Source organism: Drosophila mojavensis, unplaced genomic scaffold, assembly GCF_018153725.1.
Source record: "Drosophila mojavensis isolate 15081-1352.22 unplaced genomic scaffold, ASM1815372v1 contig_81, whole genome shotgun sequence".
Taxonomy (NCBI): Eukaryota; Metazoa; Arthropoda; class Insecta; order Diptera; family Drosophilidae; genus Drosophila; species Drosophila mojavensis.
The window spans coordinates 2,864,986-2,884,751 of record NW_025318907.1 but is presented as its reverse complement, the minus strand read 5'-3'; the positions used below and the strand labels follow the sequence as shown (position 1 = coordinate 2,884,751).

The following is a 19,766-nucleotide window of genomic DNA, read 5'->3' as shown; positions in this document are numbered from 1 at the left end:
CCCTTTATGAAGATGTCTAGTCGAGTTGTTTCTTATTTGAGTGAAATTTTGAGTGGAATTCGTTGTTGTTGTTGTTGTTGTCATTTGGTTTGACTACGTCTGTTTGGCATGTTGCGGGGGCGTCCATAAAAATCCCCTTTGCCTGACCGACCGACTGACTACGGGTTTTCGCAAATATCTTCCCCCGGGGGCACTCATATCGGACTAAAGCCGGCTTTGGCCAAAAGTAAACAAACGCTTTTTTGGAGACTTTTTGTTTGTCTAAACATTTTTTGTGGTTGCAGCAACATGCGAAATGTTGCCAGCAATGTTGCCAAGTTTTCGAAATTGATAATGCGAAAGTTTGGGAAATTAACTAGAATTTTGAAAAGCTTTAATTTCTATGAAGTCAGTAAATATGTCGCGATTTTAATAGACAACATTCTGATAAGCCTGGTTCCATTATTTGCCTAGTAATTGTTATTTTAAGCACATGTTAAGCAAATGTTGCTGGACTTATTCGAAGATGTTGCCACGAAAATAAATGCAAAATTGTTGAGATTACTTGATTTATACGAAAATTTAACTTTACTGTTATTGAACATTTGATTGAATGGTTAAGGAATTTTTTAATATATATTTTAATTATATAATAATCAGTTGATCATTTATCAAGACGATCCCAAGGCATATAAACTTTTTGTGAGAATATCATTTAATTACAATAATTCACAATTTAATTCTAACCTTTAACTTGCAACTCTTTGCTTCCTTTCATTCCACACTTTTATTTATATAATTTCATTCTACACTTTCAAGCTAAACCCGCTTCATAATCCTTCACTTGATCACATTTCACTTACTTGCTCTGATCGACGACTGGCTGCATGGCCCAACGTCCGCCGAGGGGCTCCTCTTTGAGGGATGTCATCGGGCCGCGCGGCTGGTTCATGTCCGCCGCTGTGGGCGGCAGGCTGAACATCAGGCCGCCAGCGGATCGGGGTCCCGCGGTGGGATAGAGCTTGCGTCCCCATTCCATGCCCAGCTCCAGAGTGGGCCACGGCGAGGCCGAGCTGAAGCCCGGCACCGGCTCCTCGGAGCGCAGCTTGAAGCTATCGGCGCTGGTCAGGGGCGCTGTGCTAGCGAAGTGATGGTGCTGATGCTGATGGAGATCAGCGTACGGATATTCGTTCACCTTTGTGTAGTTGCTCGCGGCAGGTGTTGGGGCGATTGTGGCAGCCGTTGTGAATGCTGTTGCTGACGAGGGCGCTGCTATTGAAATTATTGCCACGATTTGACACTAAGCACAAAAAACTGTTTGCTGTTGTTGTTGTTGTTGTTGTCGTTGTCGTTGTCTGGGTCACTTGATCTCTCTGGAGAGGCACGGCAATCAATAAAGCGCGACACGGATTGAGATACGGCTGCAGATGCTGATACCGAGACCGATACAGATTCAGAGATGGAGATGATCCCTTAATTTTAATACCGGAGCACACAAATTGGCACTGAAGGCGAAAGCAAAAGCGAAGGCGATTGTAATTGGGGATTTGAATTGAACCCAGTATTGTGTATTGGTGTAGGCCGTGGTGTGCGGGCGTATGCTGTCAGCGCGTGTGAGTATGTGTGTGGAAGTGCCAATGCACCGCGGAGAATTTGGGATTTTCGGAAAATTGGTCTCGCAACAAGTTTAAGCGGCGCGCGCTACCGTCCCGAGTGGCTGTTAAACCCCAACTGAATCCGAGTCCGCTGCGATGCTGCTGCTGCAATCGAACGGCAACGGCCAAGGCAACTGCGCAGCTTCGAGCTGTGAGCTGTGAGCTGCGAGCTGCGACGCCGGCGAAGGCAGCGCTAGTCAAGCCGCAACGACCAACGAGAGTTGAAGTCGCGGTGGAAACGAAACGAGCGTGCGCCGCAGGAGCACAGCGGGTGGCTGGCAGGAGAGGGTGCACGCTGCTGCTGCAGCAGCAACAACAGCAACAACAACAACAACAGCAGCAGCAACAAGACTTGCCTGCGACCGAGTAAGCGCGTAAGGCATGAGCGAATGGAAATCTAACCTATCGCTGGGAGTGGTGGTTTTTGCAGGCCAGGCATCGAGCGTCGCCGTGGCGCAGGCCAAAGGGAAACCTGTGCCCGTCCGTCGTCCGAAGTCCGTCGAGAGCCGAACTGTCAGCAACCATCCACCAACGATGACGACTCGACGCTCGCTGGGCGAGGACGTGGGCCAGACAGAGAGCCAAGAGTCGAGCGAGTGAGAGAGAGAGAGAGAGAGCGGGAGAGCAGAGGCGTTGGAGAATGTCATTGTATGTGTGTGTGTATAGCAGCACCTGAATGTGTGCGCTTGTGTGTGTGTGTGCGTGGGGACCACGACGCCGACGCTGACCTGTTGTGGGACGTTGGAATTGGCACAGCAACATCGGTGTCTCCGACTCTTCTGCAGAGTCCACGTGGGTGCCCCATGGACCCTGGTCGAGAGGCGTGTGTATTGCCAGACGGGTCCGCTGTGCCAACTGTTTGGGCCAAGTACAAGTCCCCTTGCTCGCGTTGGCTTATCTATAGCTATTCCCAGACAACGGCTGCCAGCATTTCGGTGCCCAGGCAGCAGCACAACCGGCAGCTAAAAGTGTCAACGCCCCATCCCAACATCGAGTCATTTGGGAATCGAAACAAAATGTCATTGTGTGCCTGTCTCTGATTGGCCAATGCGGTCTCAACGGCACTTAATCCAGTCAGCCAAAGAGAGCAGTGCGCACGAGAGAGAGAGAGAGCGTATCGACTGGCTCTTAGCCAAGCAGTCGGCTAAGCAGTTGCACAGCTTGCGGGCAGTGCACAGCGAAACGAAACGAAAATAGTGAAACAAAATACTGGAATGAATATTTCTCTACAATGCGCGAACAATTTAAATAAAATAAATTAAACTGGATTTTTCAACAGACTGTGCTTTACTTTAAATTAGTTTTAGTTTTATAGAAAAGCTTTTTTTTAAATAAATAAATAAATAAATAAATAATTAAAGTGAATATAACTAATTGAAATATGTATATCAACATGAATATATTTATACATATAAATTTAATGTATGTATTTAATAAACATAAATTAATAAATATAAATATATTACTACACAGCTTAGTAGTTTAACGCCCACTTAATTATTACTTTTTTTTTATAAATGCAAAGTAAATTTAATTCAAATAAAAAAACCAAGTAAATATTATTTCAAGACCGTAATTCTAACTTTTTTTATTTGATATAATATATCATAGATTTATTTTCTAAGAACATGATTATCTCAACAGCTTAATCTCAGCTTAACTACATGTATTTTCCTTCAGCTAGTTCTATTAGTTTTTGACTTTAGGCGAAAAGTCAAATGATTTTTGGATTTTCCCATATTGTAAACAAGTTGTCAAACAAATTCGAGTACCTACTTCTGCATTCGGATTAGCATTTCAGTGTGTTGTCCGAAAATTACAAACATAAGCGAAACCGCCTACAAAATTTTCACAATTTTCACGCCTCGTCAGAAAAAACAACGGGCAGTCGGCTGTGGCAGGCAAACCATTTGAATTTTCCGCCTTTGCGGTTGCCATTCAAAGAGACGAGAGCTGAAGGGTTGCTTGTGTTTCGCTTCTGTGAATTAATTTAAGGGGCGTTCGAATCTGGCTTTGACTCAACTGCGAGCTAGGTATACGAACAGGCCTATTCTTCAATAGCTCTACATATATTTGTCTATATATTGCTTAGTCTATTTCGGCCAGCTAGTGACAGTCGAAATGTCTCCCAATAGATTTGTGCGAGTCAATAAGGCGCAGGAATTTTGAAGTACATTCATATTTAATGCTCGAATCAAAAGGGCAACAAAACACGTCCCCAGACGTCGCCAATTAAGCAATTGCTGGAGCACACAAAGTCAGGCCCCAAAAATCTACGCGCAAAACTTGAGAAAAATTTCTGAATTTTCCAGTTCAGGCAACTCATTAGCGCCGCGTCAACCACACTGAAAAAGAGAGAGTGAGAAAAAAAAAGAAATCCGTGCCAGAGACCGCAACTTGGATGCTCCCGAGCGAATAGTCGGTCGGTCGTTGGTCCAACGACTTTAGCGGACGTTCGATTAACCCCTTTTATCACGCGCTATTCTCCATGGGATGTGGGCCCAGGGGCCCGGTACCAAATTTTGTACGTTGCCTGGCAGCTGTCATAGAACACCTCACTTTGCCTCGCCTTACCTCAGCTCACCTCCCCTCACCTTACGACCGTTTCGCCTCCTTCCCCTTGGCCGCTCTGCCTGGCATTTGTTTGTCATTGGGAACGCAAATTCGAATTGTTTTCAATTGGATTACATGACCGCGACTCACTAACCCATGGCCAAATAATAAGCCCCGCAGCATCACTCACAGTCACAGTCACAGTCACAGTCAGAGTCACAGCAGTCGTTCAACTGGTCCTCCTGGCTGACAATTAAACTCTCGCTGCTCGACTTAAGGGATTAACCAAATTGTTTATCTTCCATTGCACGCAATGAGTGCTTATTAACACAAATGCTTGACTCGATAAATGTGCGGCTTGACTTACAGCCAAAATAAACATGGATAACAATAACTGACAGTGATGACACGAGTTTGAAGAGCTGGCAGATTAAAGCAAACTTCATTTAGTCTTCCAGAAAGGAAGAGACATGAATGGGGTATATAACCGAATCATACTAGACATAAATGAGCATACAAATTATGTGAGAGAACTCAAAAGTTTTAAAAGAACTTATACTAAAATAACTAACTAAAATAAAAAACTATTATTTCTATAATTATTATTTAATTATAATAAAATTATTTAGTTAATAAAAAAATAAAATAATAATAATAATTATTATTATTATTTTATTTTTTTTTTAATTATTAATATTAATTATATTATTATATTTATATAACTATCTAAAAATAAAAATATTTCAGTGTTGGCCATTGGCATTTTGTTTTATTGAAATAATTAAGTAGAAAAGATTATATTCATTTCACTATATAATTTACATTAAAATAAATACTGAATATTCTTCAAATTCAGCTAGGCCTCGCCATGTTTATAATGTGGCCTTGCTTCATAAGTCTTTCAATATGCAGTCTGTGTTTTAATGACTATGGAAATCTACATTTAACTGTCAGCCCCCTTAGCTGCTCTCCAGTCAGAACGATGTGAATGAGATAACGATAGTCGACTTCAATACTCCAAGTATAAAAAAATTAAGCTGTGCTTATTCAGTATGAAGAATAATTGTATAAGTATATATAAACTGAACTCTCCTCTTCTCTTCTCAATAGAAGCCAACATATTTTGCGGAACACCCTTAATATACCTGCGACAGTATTTGATAACCCTAAATTGAGTCTAGTCTTGTCAATAACAACTTGTCAATAACATTTTAATGAAATTTAGTGAAAACTGTGAATTCTTATCATGCAACTATTTATTTTTTACACTAGCCAACAAAGGCGCATTTCACTCGCGTTCGCTTTCTCTGGCCGCCATTTTGCAATTATGGCCATGAATAAATTAAACGTACTCAAAACTCAAGACTCGCATGTAAATGGCCCATTTGTCAAAGATAAAGGAATATTTCTGTGACTCTGTCCATATGCAAGACATTCACAGAGGCGAGCCATAAATTAAGCCGAGCGGACAGACGGAGAAATTCGAGGCGCGAACAACTTAATTAGTTTCCTTTTATGCATTTTCTCAAGTGTGCCGCTAGTCGAGGTCCTATTGGGATCCTGTTCTTGTTTCTCTCCTCCCCATCCTCCATCCTTCCTCTTCCTGCTGTATGCAAATTAGCTCTGAGTAATGTCGCAGCAGTTGAATGAGATGCGATGCTAACAAACACAGAAATACACACACTCACACACTCTAAGCATAAATCATTTTAAGTTTTACAGTTCTCTTCGATACTGTGACGACTTCAACTCTCAGAGAGAGTCAACAGAGGTGCAGCAGCAGCAGCAGCAGCGTTCTTCAAGTCATCATCATCATCATCATCATCGTCTATTCATGGAATTTGTTTAAGGCTCTCAATGCTCGCTGCTCGCAGCTCTCTGCGGATTTGAGCTGGCAGATGCTGTCGTTACGCTTAACAATGAAAGTATCTTTGGAAATGACAACATATGACAGTTGCTTTGTCTGCAAGCCAAACAAAGCCGTGGACCACCAAAAGTTTCGATGCGCGCAGATAGAAAACGATTTTGATATATAGTAATAGATATACACAGCATATATACATATTGGTATATCTTAACCTATTCTAACCCTCTGAGCCGCCCTTTTAAACGCTTTTCTCAAACGAAATTGCACTTGCCACAATTGAGAAATTACCCCAACCGTAACGGCGGAGTGCTGAAGTGTTTGCCACTTGAGTCAAGTTCGGTTTGGAGTGCAGCCTGCTTGTGGGTTGGTCAGGTTGCCAGCGGGCCTGGCACGTGGCTGGTTTTAGTTTAGAGAGAGAGAGGGAGAGAGAGAGTGAGAGAGACCTGTAACAAAAAAGCCAAGTAAATTTAATTAAATTATCTCGAACACGTGTTTGACCAAATGCAACGATTTTGCAGAACAATCGAGCACAGTTTAAATATTTACCAAGCGCTTGCTAAACGTCGTCAGGGGGTTCGCAGTTCGCAGTTCTTTCGTTTACATAAGAGAAATATTTTGTTTTTTGCTCAGATTTGCTTTTTTTTTTTTTTTTTTTTTTTTTTGTGTGGTCTGCTCTCAGCCCTTTGAAAGATTTTCACAACCCGTCAAGGTGTTTGAACTTTTTCGCACATCTCAATGGATGGATGGCCCGGCCAGAGTAGCTTATCACCGGAGCAGACCTGTTTGCCAGTCGCTGGCAACTAAACAGCTCAAGTGGATGGCGGAAAAAATAACAAATAACAACAACAACAACACCAACAACAGAAATGCCCGTTTCATAAATATTTACCAGTTGTTTGGAGATCGGCTCGCGATCTCTGGCTGCGATAAGTTGAAGAAGGGAAAACAACTTTGAAGCATGCCATAAATACGCAGCAGCCAAATAAGCGCAACTGCAAACCAAATCAAATGAAAAATCTTATGAAAAATGCGTTATTGAAAATACTTCAAATTTTGGGTACAAAGTTCATTAGCTTCAAAGCAAAAGTTGGCCAAAATTGGTCAACGATTCACGATTCATGATCCAACTACAAATGGACAAAAAGATCAAAGTTAGCCAAATATTAAAGAAACTAAATACTCGAAAATTTGATTTAATTATAGAAATAGTTAAAGTTAAACTATTTGCTTCAGAAATTTTATAAAATTATGTTGTATGAATGCGAACTAGCCATGTTGTGTTAACTTCTTATGGTAGCTTAACATCTATATATTTCTTGTGAAGCCAGTGCAGTCTGATCAGATGCTGATCTTTAATATATCTAACTTGAATGAGAGTAAATATTATAGCTTTTGTTTCCATGTAATCACAGATAATACTTATTATAGCCATAGTTAATATTTTAATATTTAAATATGAATTTCAATTTAATTTCACAGTTTTGTGTACAGGTAATGCAGTTTTTGATTTAGAACAATTTTTATAGTAATTAATTTATTTAAATTTATTTATTTAATCTCAATTTTATTTTATTTAAATTTATTTTTTGTTTTTCCTGTTTAGTATTAGTTACTCTTAAATTAAAGAATTTAATTAATAACACAATTAATTGTATATATATTTTATGCGAACCGTGAATATATATAGGAAATTCCCTAAAGTCTGTATTTTATTGGCCAACCCAAACACGACTACCCAAAACACTTCAGTTTACTTTCAAATTTAATTTTGATTTTTGTTATTTACCAACAAGCAAATAATTTTGATGATGAGAGCTATATAAGCTATCATCGTATGTCCTGCACATAAATTCTTCAAGTAAATCTGGCTTATAATTTTATATACCTTCCTAATAAAATATTGGTGCTCTATTAATTTATAGGGTAGAGCATCAATATTACTATAATATTCATTAAAGAATTATAGGAGCTGCTGTTATTCGTAATAAAAAAATTCAGCTAAAATTTTATACTTTTTTCATAGTCAAATTTATAAATAAAATTTTCTTTTTTCAAGGACTACATTAACTTTAGTTTTACATCTCAAAAAATCTCTCAACAGTTGAGGAGACAAGACAAATGAAGAGTTACACGTATTTATGGCATTGTAACCCCTCTCTCTTTCTCTCTCTTTGGCTTCTCTATTCCGCACACTCTCGCACTTTCTCCCTTCGTTTTTATGCCAGCCCTTTTTCCCCAACGACCGAAGAGTTTGAAATTTAAAATTGTGCTTAAAATGATCAGTAAATAATTTAGAGCACATTTGGGGGCAGCAAGTTTACGATGTGCCTTGTGCATCTCATTTGGGTTTAGTGGCGCCCGCTGGGAGTGCCGAATGCAGTTGTTGCTGGAATGCGAAGGAGCATGTGTAAACATGCGTGTGCCCGAGTTGGGGCTGCCTCTGGAGAACCACAAAAACGCGAATAGCTCGCATCATGCAATGGGGCGATGGCATCAGCGCGACTCTGTCTCTCTCTCTCTCTCTCTATATATATATATATATATGCTGGGGTTGGCTAGGGAGACATTTGCTAGATTAATTAGCTCATTTACAGTTAACAATGTTCGTGTTAATTTCAACGAATTAAATGATAACATCGTCCAACAGCAGCAGACTGGACAGTGTCAATACACCTACGAGTCTCTCATTCCCACTCTCATTCCCCTTGGCCATGTCTCGAGTGACATATCACACTTTTTGGGCCACGGAATAGATGTTAGTCCAAATGCTTGTTGACGCTAATGTCACTATTTACGGCCTGTTGCACTGTGGGGGGTGGCTATCGATGGCTGTGCTGGCCGGGCTGGCACCGAAATCGCGCCTCGATGCCGCGATTTGCATAATGTGAAGCGGCACACCCATCGGTCCGAGGCCCGAGGCTGACGCCCTTCTCATTTGCAGCGCCAGCCCAATATAATTTAACTTCATTATGCGAACAGTTGTGCCTTTAGTTTTGGTAATTTATTTCAATTTTTTGCCGCCACGTCTCGAGTGCCACTACGATAGATTACCACAGGTCGTCCGGGGCGTTAGCAACCCTGCAAAAAGGGGTTAATGCCGAGCGAGGCAGGAGATAAAGTGAGATGGAGAGTGAGAGAGCGACAGAAATTTCGTGAAAATGTTAATTTACGTGCAAGTGTGTAAAAAAAGAAATTTGGTCATATGCGTTATTTGTAACTGTAATTTGTGTTTATTGTCCCTGACTTCCACTGAGAGCGAAGCAGAAAGAGAGAAGATACTGAGACTGAACGGCAGCACCATCCAGTTGGTAGCCAAAAATAATTAAATACAAAAATCTTTGTCAAAATAACATAAACAACTGTGCGTGTGTGTGTATCCGTTTCTATGGCATATCCTTACGGTATTCATAATTAATTTTTGGTGAAAAATTTCCAAGACTCATCATTACACTGCAATGGACCAAAGTGCAGGATACAACAGCGACTCTCAGGGGAGCAACCTTTTGGCCATTTAGTGCGTCCAGCACAACACAAACAACGCACACACACACACACACACACACAAAGAGAGAGACTCATAACGGTATCTGCATAGAGTATGGGCGTGGTCATTGTTCTTTGGCTTCGCAGAAGGTCCTGCCACACCTAGTCTGGCCAACTCAAGACCCAGGCCCAGGCCCAGTCTAGCTGAGCTCATTTGAACTGTTATATTGACACTTTGCATTTTGCGAACCTCCTTCAGTCTCAGCTCGAGACTCAGCTTCCGTCTCTGCCTCTGTCTCTGCTTCGGTCTCAGTTGCCGTCTTTTCTGGCATGTCCTTTATTTGCTTAGTTGTTGGCTTTGTTTGGCAACACGGATCACTTTAAGCACATAACCATGCATATAAATTTGATTATTATTAAGTCAGGCACATTAGTGCGAATGCCTGATGAGGCCCCCGACCAAAGGCCATTGTCCTTATGCCAAAGGGTCAGACATGTGTGTGAGTGTATGTGCGAGTGTATGTGTGTGTATGGCAAAGTTAATTTATAAATACTCAGGTTTATGGTTTCACGTATTAAAATATTTAGCACACTTCTTGGCAGCCAAGTTCTGGAAAAAGGCTTTCGCCTGTGTGAGGTTTTTATACATTATTTATGAGTCCTTCGGGCGACAGCCAAAAAACACTCTGTGACCGACATATATGTGTGTATGAAAGTGGGCGTATATATATGGAATTGTGTGTGTGCATGCAGAACACTCATTTTCTTTAATAAGCCTCAATTCAAGCATCTGTCAATTAACAACGAATTTTAAAGACAGCTGGAAATGGCAGAAAATTTATATGCAGCTCGTATGTTTGCCTTAAAGTTGCTTTTATTAAATATTAAATATATATAAGAGATGTGTTAGGAATACTATTTATAGACGAATAATAAATTGTTGATATAGTTTAATACTTGTATACGCTCTCTCCTTTGCCCTCTCTCTCTCTCTCTGTCTCTCTCTCTCGCTTTCTCTACATTTTATAAGCTTACGAAGTAAAAACGAGAATATGTATTTTCTTACAAATCTTTCTATTTCTCTTTGTTTCGTTCTTCTTATATTCTTATATTGTTCCATTCTCTTTCTTCCTCTATATGTAATATGTAATACATTATATGTTTTGTATTAGAATTAGAATATATAAATTTAGAAGCAAATATAATGTAAATCAAATATAATACACTCTCGCATTTGCATAGTTATGGTCGACTATCATAGAGTCTATATTTTTCTCTTAACTCTAATTTAGGCAATATCGAAAATTCGCTATTTTTCAAATGCAAACAAAGTCATTAAACATTTAATAAGACTTGGCGAATTTCATGAATTCCTTGCACAGCAGAGAGAATATGCTAAAAATGCAAGTCCTTTTGGTAGTTGAAGGACACAAATTGCAAACAATTAATAAATGAGAATTGGCCAAGACAATCAGCTAAGTGCTTATTATTTTTTGCTGCGACTGATTATGGATGGAGTCTGCATACATATATACATACATATACATACACACACAAATGTACAAGCAGTCGAAGGGGCAGAGCCTGCGGAATGGTCATTTAAATGAAGCCATTTCGATTCGATGTCGGGCTTTGCGATTTCAATTATCAGTCTTGTATCTGAGGGATGGTAGAGCAGGGCGGGGCAGGGAGGGTTGCGACACAGGGACATGCAACCGCCGATTAGCACGTGCCGCTCGTTCGAGTCGACCTGCCAGCGACACGTGACCTAAATGAGGCCGGGAGCAGTATCTGAAAATAAACATAATTATGCCAACTATGGGATGCAGCGGAACAGGGCGAATCCGATAAACGTCGCAAATCGGCAAACACGCAACAAGATTTGTCATCATCAAACAAAGTGGGCGTGAAAATTGCGGATGGAACCGGACGGAAAGGAAGCCCGGAACTGCGCTTGTTCAACAAAATGCTCCGTTACAGCTTCCTTTCGCCGGATGCAATCATGTCGAGGCGTGTGCCAGTTCGCAAAAAAAGAAACAAAAGCCATTATTTGCCTTTCCCAGGAACAAAAGAATTATGCAGTTGCAGATAATATTAAATGATATGATAAGGCATATGCTACTTGGAACATAATCCCAGCCTGAACAACCGAAGAGCTTCGACTACATCTTAAAGTCAAGCTCTCTGGGAGAGATTTTCGTGTAGCTAATTTTGATGCAATTCGCGTATTTCACTTACCTCACTGTATTCCTGTTTGACCATCACGTAGCTGCCTGGCAGATGGTTGTCTTCGTTGTCCTGCCTTCATTATGCTTTAATTTGGATAACTTCGTGAGTCTAGAGTGGCTCGCCGCTGCTTGACAGACTGCCTCTGTCTGGCTCTCACTGATTCCTTTTGGTCCAGGCCCACTTGCTATTCATATTGTGGGCTACAAACTAATCATGTCCCCATTGCCATGCATTATTTTGTGCGCATTTTCTGATTGCCAAAATCGCCAGAGAAATCAGCAAAGTGCGTCGCAACAAAACAAAAGCCAAACGTGGGTAGGGTTGATGCTATATATCTGTTGATATTAGCTGCTCTTGCAAGGATTATCTTACTATTGAAATAAATTCTTGACGGTAAATGATGCCAAGTTCATTAATGATGTTGATTAAAAGAGTTTCTCACTCTCTTGGTTTGATATTATTCGGTTTTCTGGCGATCGAAAATAATTATAACTTAAAATGAATGAATGCAATAAACATATAAGAAACCTCTAGTCAAAATTGCTAATAAACCTATATAGGATGGAATAGCCAGACATTGGATGACTATGTAGAATTCGTAGTCCTTTAGAGAACTATAGAGCAGAAGAAACTGCTGTCTATGCCATCTAATGATTATAAATATTAATGTCCATATATAAGCTATTTCAAATATCATATTTTTGTTAAGAACAGAAGCTTTATTAAAATTTATTTAAAAAAATATATATATATTATATTTCTATATGTCATATGAATATAAGTCTGTCTTATTTTGAATCTCTCTGTCACTCTCCCTGTCTATCTACCTAAGAAAAGCGAGGGAAGACGAACTAAAGAAGACCATTTCAGTTAATATGTATGCAGCAGTATTCAATTGGCATTTATATTTAAGTAAAACGAATGCTTGCAGCCGAGAGCAGAGAGAGCATTCCCGTTGCTCACCTAAAGCTCGTCTGCAACGACCTCTACCTGCCTCTACCGAGCTCAACATTTGAGCGCAACCCAGGCTTTGAGTGAAAGTCACCCTATTTAAAGGGCAGCAGCTGCAGCATTTCTTCAGTCGCCCAGGCCAAGTGGGGGTCAGTCTTTCAGTGCAGCAAAGTGAAGTGAAGTGTGAGATCGGTCTGCTAAGCATTACAGACTTAGAGGAAATACGTGATGGCGTACGTACGTATGGGATATAAGTAGAGGAAGTACCTAGAGGAAATACTTGGAAGAAAAAACATAAAGAAAATATTTAGAGGAAATTCTTGCAATAAGTACTTGGACTTAAAATTTAGGGGAATTACTTATACGAAATACTTACACCAAATTATATATTAAACAAACATAACAATTATATGTATTTTTAATTATATTTATATATTTATTTATTTATATTTTTATGTCCTGAGCCTATTGAAATTTAGAAATTTATTTATTTATATTTATATATCCTGAACCTATTGAAAATTAGAAATCATGGGCTATTCTTATCGAAATAGGAACTAGGAAAGATGACACAAACATTATAATATTTTGCTTAGTTATGCATGCGCTAAATACATAAAAATATGGCTAAATGACAGCCTGTTCATATGATTAATGATTTTGTATTCCAAATTGTCTTTGATCTTACTTTCAACTGAGTTAACATTAAATTTATAGTGAATTGAAATAAATCATTTAAATTATAATATATAGAAATTATTAAAAATTTTAAGTTCAATAACTGCTAGTACATACATATTTTTACTAGTATAATATCTATGGTTAGGTATCTTGAAATAGTGGCGAAAGTGTGATGAGCTAATAAATCAAATACTAAAGCCAATTTTCAGTGCGTCGGGCTGGAGTTGGAGCTTCGGCTTAAGGTTGAGTTTAGCACTTAGTACCCATGTCCCGTAGATGTCCAGGATTTGTCCCAGGTCGGCTGTCAAACATAATCACCTTGAGCCGCAAGTCCAGCCGGCACCCCGGCGAAATCTCGCTGCCTCGAAGCCAACACCGGCACAACTGAACACAGACACCCTCTCATCAGAGGCCAGTGTTATATATTTTGCTTTTGCTTCTTTTTTTTTTTTTTTTTTTTGTTTTTTGTTATTTTGTAGCGTCTGTCTCGGAGCAAACGAATCTATTCTCAAAGGAAATTTATGCCGTTTGTCTCTGTGTGAATGAAATATTTTATTTTGGTTTTTATTATAGCAGCCCGTTTGAGTTTTTAACACATTGTAGAGCATTTTGTGTAATTTCAACACGTTGCAAGCACTCCGACGTCCGAAGGGCTGTTTCTGTGCGGATCATCGAAAACTTTTGCCAAGCCCACAAAACAAAATGTTGTCGAAATTTTCGCCAGTGTCCACAACTCGGACACAAATGATTAATGTGCTGCCAGTTCTCAACGCCAAATAATAAATTGTTTTTTTGCGCTTTTTTCCCACTTTTTTATAAGCAAAAAAAAAAAAAAAAAAAGAGAATACCCTACTTGAACTGGGAGCAAAGCATGAAAACTGCCCTGTCACCATTTGCTGAACGTTTTTTATTTAATCTTATATTCGACGTGTACAAAATGCATAAAAATACAAGTCCATTGGCAAAGTCTGGCCAAAAATTACATTTGTAATTCCATAACTCATCCGATTGTCATTCAATAATAATAATAATTGTTAAAAATTTAATTCTATTCACGTGAGATATTTTGATTCTCATATTTAAAATTTTATATATGTATGAAATGACATTTAGTTTCCCACTTCAAACTAGTTGTACAAAGACTATAAAATTGACTTAACTCATCATTTGTTAATCAAAATTAAAATATCTTTTCAAATATATAATAGGATATATATTTCATGCATGAAACTTTCTTATAATTTATGGGGCAAACTGTGGAAGATTTCAACAGTGATCTGAATTGCTTTTTATCACATTCATAATTTTACAATAAAATTTAAATATATGCCATTTTTATAAACTATGTATATTTCGCTGGAATTTCAAACCGGTTTTAAGCTTTTGTTATTGTTTACTTAAAAAAAAAAAAGGTATAAAAACAAAAACGGACTGGGTTTCTAGAAAATACTTCATATTTACGAAATGTGTTAGTAATTAAATGATAATTGTCTAAGGATAAACATTGAATTTTTAATGTAATTAATTTTAAAACAATGAGTTAAAAATATATTGTGTATTCCTTAAATATATTTGTAAAAAATTAACATTCTACATGAATCCATTATTAATAACTTTTGCAAGTTTTATCAACCTATTTAAAATGAGAGTTCATGTCATGCTGACGTTTAGATAACTTAATTAATTATTGTGAATTTCGTTGCTTGATTGATGAGGTAAGCCATTATAATGCTTTATACTTCATTTGATGTAAATTAAATATTATAATGTTTTTTAAATACATCATTTAATTTAACTTAAATATTCGCTTATCAAATGCACTTGGAAGAGCGTATATTATAAATTTATTTTTAAGCTTCAATTACTTTTACTATATATTGAACATCAGGGACCGCAAATAATTATTTTTGATTTTTATCATATAAATTATTTATAATATTTAAAAATATTTTTTTTTAATTACTCAAAAAATTATTCTTATTTTTTAATTTTTTGCTATAAAAGTTATAATCCTTACGGTCCCTGCTGAATATACAAAGGGTTAATTTGATAATGCTAAGCTTAACTGCTGTATAGTGGAATTTATACTCACTAGTTGATTATTATGAATTCACATAATATTAACATTTTGGTGTTTAGTGTCGCAAACATTTAAATCGATTTCTTAATTAGTAGTCAAATTGATTAGCCAAACTCGAATTGAGCTGGTTTCAGTCAACAAAATATTGAATTGCAAATTAGGTATTTATCTAAAGCTTCCCATTTGAAGTCTCGAAATGTGAACTTTGTTATGAACATATTATGTGAATTATTTTGATTGCATTTATCTTGCATTTCCAAGAAAGAGAAAAAACAACTTAGATATAAAAGATACGTAAAAAGAGAAAGAAAGAAAGAGAGAGGTTATTGCCCGAAGCAGTAAAGGAAATAAAGAAGTTAAAGATACTTAAAAAATAAGGTCAGCACTTCAGCCGGCAAGAGCCGCACTTGGCCAAAATACAAAGAGGCCCTCAGTGGCAGAGAGTTGTAATGTAAAAAGAGAGCAAGAGAGAGAGAGAGAAAGAGAGAGAGAGAGATCTATATATAAATAGAGAGCGTCACGTGGTTCATTAAGTCGAGGTGAGTGAATATAAATAAAAATACAAAAAAAAAAAAAAAAAATAACAAACTTAAAAAAAGTAAAGTCAACAAATCGAGTTTGACAAAATCCCCCTGATATTCCAAATTAACAAACACCTATTCCCGATCTCGTTTTGCAAGTTTTTCATTATTAACATCAAAATGCTATGAATTATGCCGATCTTAAAAACTTGACTTTATTTACTCTGCAGAGATGGGAAATTTCTCATAATAATGCAGAATACATAGTATAAGTGAGTGACTCTTCACGATATAATGTGATCATATATTCATTGGTATACTCACTTGCGCCCTCTTTTGGAGTGTAGTCTGCCAAAAGTCTTCCCGTTTTTCAACAGCTCATAAGACTTCTTGATTTTATGACTTGAGTTCTTTTGTTTTGCTTCAGCTTCAGCTTTGGCTTCGTCTCTGGGCTTGGTCTGGGGCTGGGTCTGGGCTTTTGTTTGTCTGGTTTTGCGATTTGAGCGCCTCTTCTTCTTCTTCTTGTTATTCGCACGACGTCAGCGCTAAAAATTTCCATATAAAAGCCGCCAGCATCGGCATCGGCAGTTTAGTCGTTTTGGAGTTTTATCGTGTCGCGTTCGTTGCTTAAGTCTTTCGTATTGTGTAAGTTTTGCGTTCTCTGCCGTTGCTGACTAATCTGTGACTGTGTGTTTGGTGAATATTTGTAGTTGGATCTTTAATTGGATTGTGTTTATCAACATGAAGTACGCTGTCATCGCCCTCGCCCTCTTCGCCGTTGCCTATGCCGCTTCCGGTGAGTACGATGGCAGCCAAGCAGCTGATGCGTCATCAGCGCTCAGAACTCTTGATAGACTATACTAAGTTGGAAGCCCAAAGCCGCAATTACATCATCCTATACGAACAACGCATTTCGACTATTAGAAAACGAACTCAAACTCAAGCCCAACGGTTGTTATTGTCGTCTTCAGCTTGACTTTATTCATCATTAACGCCTTTGAAGACGTGTATGCTAATACGTAAATGTGATAAAAAAAAAAAAGTTAAGCTACGCAGAACATCTTCGCCTTTATATATTTATAAATATGAGTAAATGTTTAGCTAAACCCACTCCATATATTGTTTTGTCTGTTTCTAAATCTGTTGTCTAATGAAAAAAAAAAAAAAAAAAAAAAAACTGATAATGAATAAAACAGGTTCATTGAAACTCAATAGCTGTGGAGCCATCTCAAGTTCATTTTATAAAAAAAATTCTATATATTATAATTATATTTGGCTTAGTCATGTTCATTATGGATTATAATGCGTACATATAAAAATTATAACTAATAACTTGAAGGCTCTATGGAGGATGATTTTCAATGCAAACAAGTTTTTAAATCAAATTTGGTTTTTCAAAGTTCATAAAAATTATAATAATATTAATACAATTGCAATGTAGGAGTACTATGTATATCGGATAGTATATACATAGATATGATACTATATAAAAGAGGAAGGAAAGGAATCAGCAGCTAATGCAGTTTTGTATATATTATGGTAATACTCTCTCGAATCTAGTTTACTGAGCAAAGTCTTTAATTCTTGGTTTTAATGGTTGTGTATACTTAAACAGCCTCAGTCTGAGTCATTTAAACACGTTCATCTGTGTGATAAGGATCTGCGTATTTTAAACATTTCTTTATAAGCCATTAAAATTACATTAGAGTCAAGTTTAGATGTGCCCTGTGACAAGTTAAAATTAAATTCTATAATTAGTTGTAGTAGAGCAGGCTATAATGCATCAGATATAAGCTGTAGTTGTTGGCAGCTATATCAAGTAACTTTATTTTAGCTCTGTGTACTGTTAACAAAGACTTAATATTGCTTAGCTTTAATTGTTATTAATAGCTGGCAATGATTTTCATTGAGTGCGACTCAAAGTACTTATAATTTTAATTACTATATATGTACATATATACGAAATGTTAATTTAAAAATTTCGTTAATAAAGTTGCCCAACACTTTTTATTTTTTCTTATATGAAGATTGTAATATATTTCATTATTATAATAATTTAATATTAATATAATGAATGTTTTATAAAATATTAATAAAAATTATTTATATATTGTTATCAATAGTTTATTGTTATAGTTTATATTTGCTTATGTATTAAAATAGGTTATATTTATAAAAAGATTTATTACGTGATATATTTTACATATATTAAACTGCTAATACAGTTGAAAAAAAAAAAAAAAAAAAAAGTGATCCTCCAAAGAAAATAACAAATTATATATGCATTGCAAGGAATGTGAATTTGTTATTTTTCTAAGTTCTTTACTTCCGCATTTGCATCAATACGAATCAGGTTTACATGAAATTAACATATAATAATAATAATAATATTAATATAGCTAAGAAAGGTGAAGACGATGCTTACATTTTATTATAGACCCCTATATTTTTATAAAATTACGCGCATGCCAATAAACATATCTAATGCCCATTTTACTCCATGCGAATTTCCACAGACGCTGGCCAATTTATTCCCAAGGCAATCTACACACTGGACTCCGAGGGTCACAAATCGAATGTGTTTCCCGTTAGTGCTCAATTGCTGAGACGCTTGCGTCGCCAGGTGATCTCATCGTCGTCGTCTTCATCGTCATCGTCGTCCTCGTCGAACGGTGGCACCACCCTCTTAACTTCAACCCACCATGTGCAGCAAACCGATGGCTCCACCATCAGCGGTGGAACCGTTCAACAAATCGTACAGTACGTAAAAAGTCGAAATCGTTTTGAAGAATTTCAATATTACAATACATATGCGTCTTTCAGGCCCGATATCACCATCGGACAACGTTTTGGTGAGGATTCGTTCACTGGCTCCACTCGGCCAGTGTCTGCCCAGGCAGCGGGCACCCAGAACTATAATACAGGCAGCTACAACCCAGGCAGCTATAACACTGGCAGCTACAAGCCAACTGGAGCTAACCAGAGCAATATCTCCAAGCTGCAAGGACTTTTGATCAGCTACACTAATGCCAAGGATACGTACGGAAATAATCTGCACCACGAGACCACTGGCACCATCGGCAGCGATGGCAGATGGAGATACAACCAGACGAGCTACAAGACGAATTAAATGCCAATCTCCCATCCGCCCCCTTCCCTCCCCACCCACCCTACACACCCATACACATACATACGCACACACCTATGCTAAGAAATATGGTCTGTGGCCTACTGATGTGTAATAAAAAGTGAAATACACAGCCACAGTGTTTCGTTTGTTTTTGTTCAAAGGTCATTCAATTGCTTGCAAGTGGGCGTGCCCCAGCCCCCCTCGACTTTGCATCAGCTGCCTTCGGCTCGTGCCTGGCAGACACTTTAGCTGATTGCAACCCGCTCGCGAGCGGATGCTGTTTAATCTCGCAAAAAGTGCACAGCCTGCTCCACTGGGCACAAACAATGACAATGAAGTGGGCGTGTGCACATATGCAGCAACACTGCGCAAAAAGCCAGTGTTGGTAACTGGTGCACGTCAACCGAGCGAGAGAGCTTGCTCAACCAAGCGGAACTACCTGACGCGGCTTCTAGCGCTGATTAAAACAACGAGTAGTGCCGCAATGACAAATGGCAAACTATGATGTCAGGTCTGCCTAATGGGCGTATGGCGGGGGGGCGTGGCTGGATGGCATGTGGATGAGCATGTAAATCAAAAGATGCAGCAGCCACGACAAGATATGAATATGTTATTTTCTTGGGGAATTGCTCGGGTC

At 38.1% G+C, this 19,766-nt stretch overlaps 2 protein-coding genes across 10 annotated transcripts in view; one reads left to right on the top strand and one right to left on the bottom strand.

Annotated features, from left to right (window-relative positions):
* The window catches only part of LOC6580565 (transcription factor collier), a 33,944-nt gene extending 32,753 nt beyond the window's left edge, over positions 1 to 1,191 (bottom strand). For 7 of the 9 annotated variants that reach the window (XR_006357941.1, XR_006357942.1, XR_006357943.1 and 4 more), the window contains exon 1: positions 843 to 1,112. Coding sequence is in view for 4 of the 9 variants with exons in the window: in XM_032730290.2 (XP_032586181.1) it covers positions 843 to 1,018 (176 nt within the window). In the remaining 5 variants the exon portion in view is untranslated. Of the gene's footprint in view, positions 1 to 842 lie in introns of all 9 variants that reach the window. The other 2 variants (XR_006357945.1, XM_032730292.2) reach the window with 1 other exon arrangement.
* A 15,346-nt stretch (positions 1,192 to 16,537) lies between these two features.
* Positions 16,538 to 19,265, top strand: LOC6580563. The gene is made up of 4 exons (XM_002006356.4): positions 16,538 to 16,644; positions 16,710 to 16,795; positions 18,516 to 18,759; positions 18,823 to 19,265. The coding sequence occupies exons 2-4, from the start codon at positions 16,741 to 16,743 to the stop codon at positions 19,127 to 19,129; spliced, it is 606 nt and encodes a 201-aa protein (XP_002006392.1). The 5' UTR covers positions 16,538 to 16,644; positions 16,710 to 16,740; the 3' UTR covers positions 19,130 to 19,265.
* Positions 19,266 to 19,766: the final 501 nt, after the last annotated feature.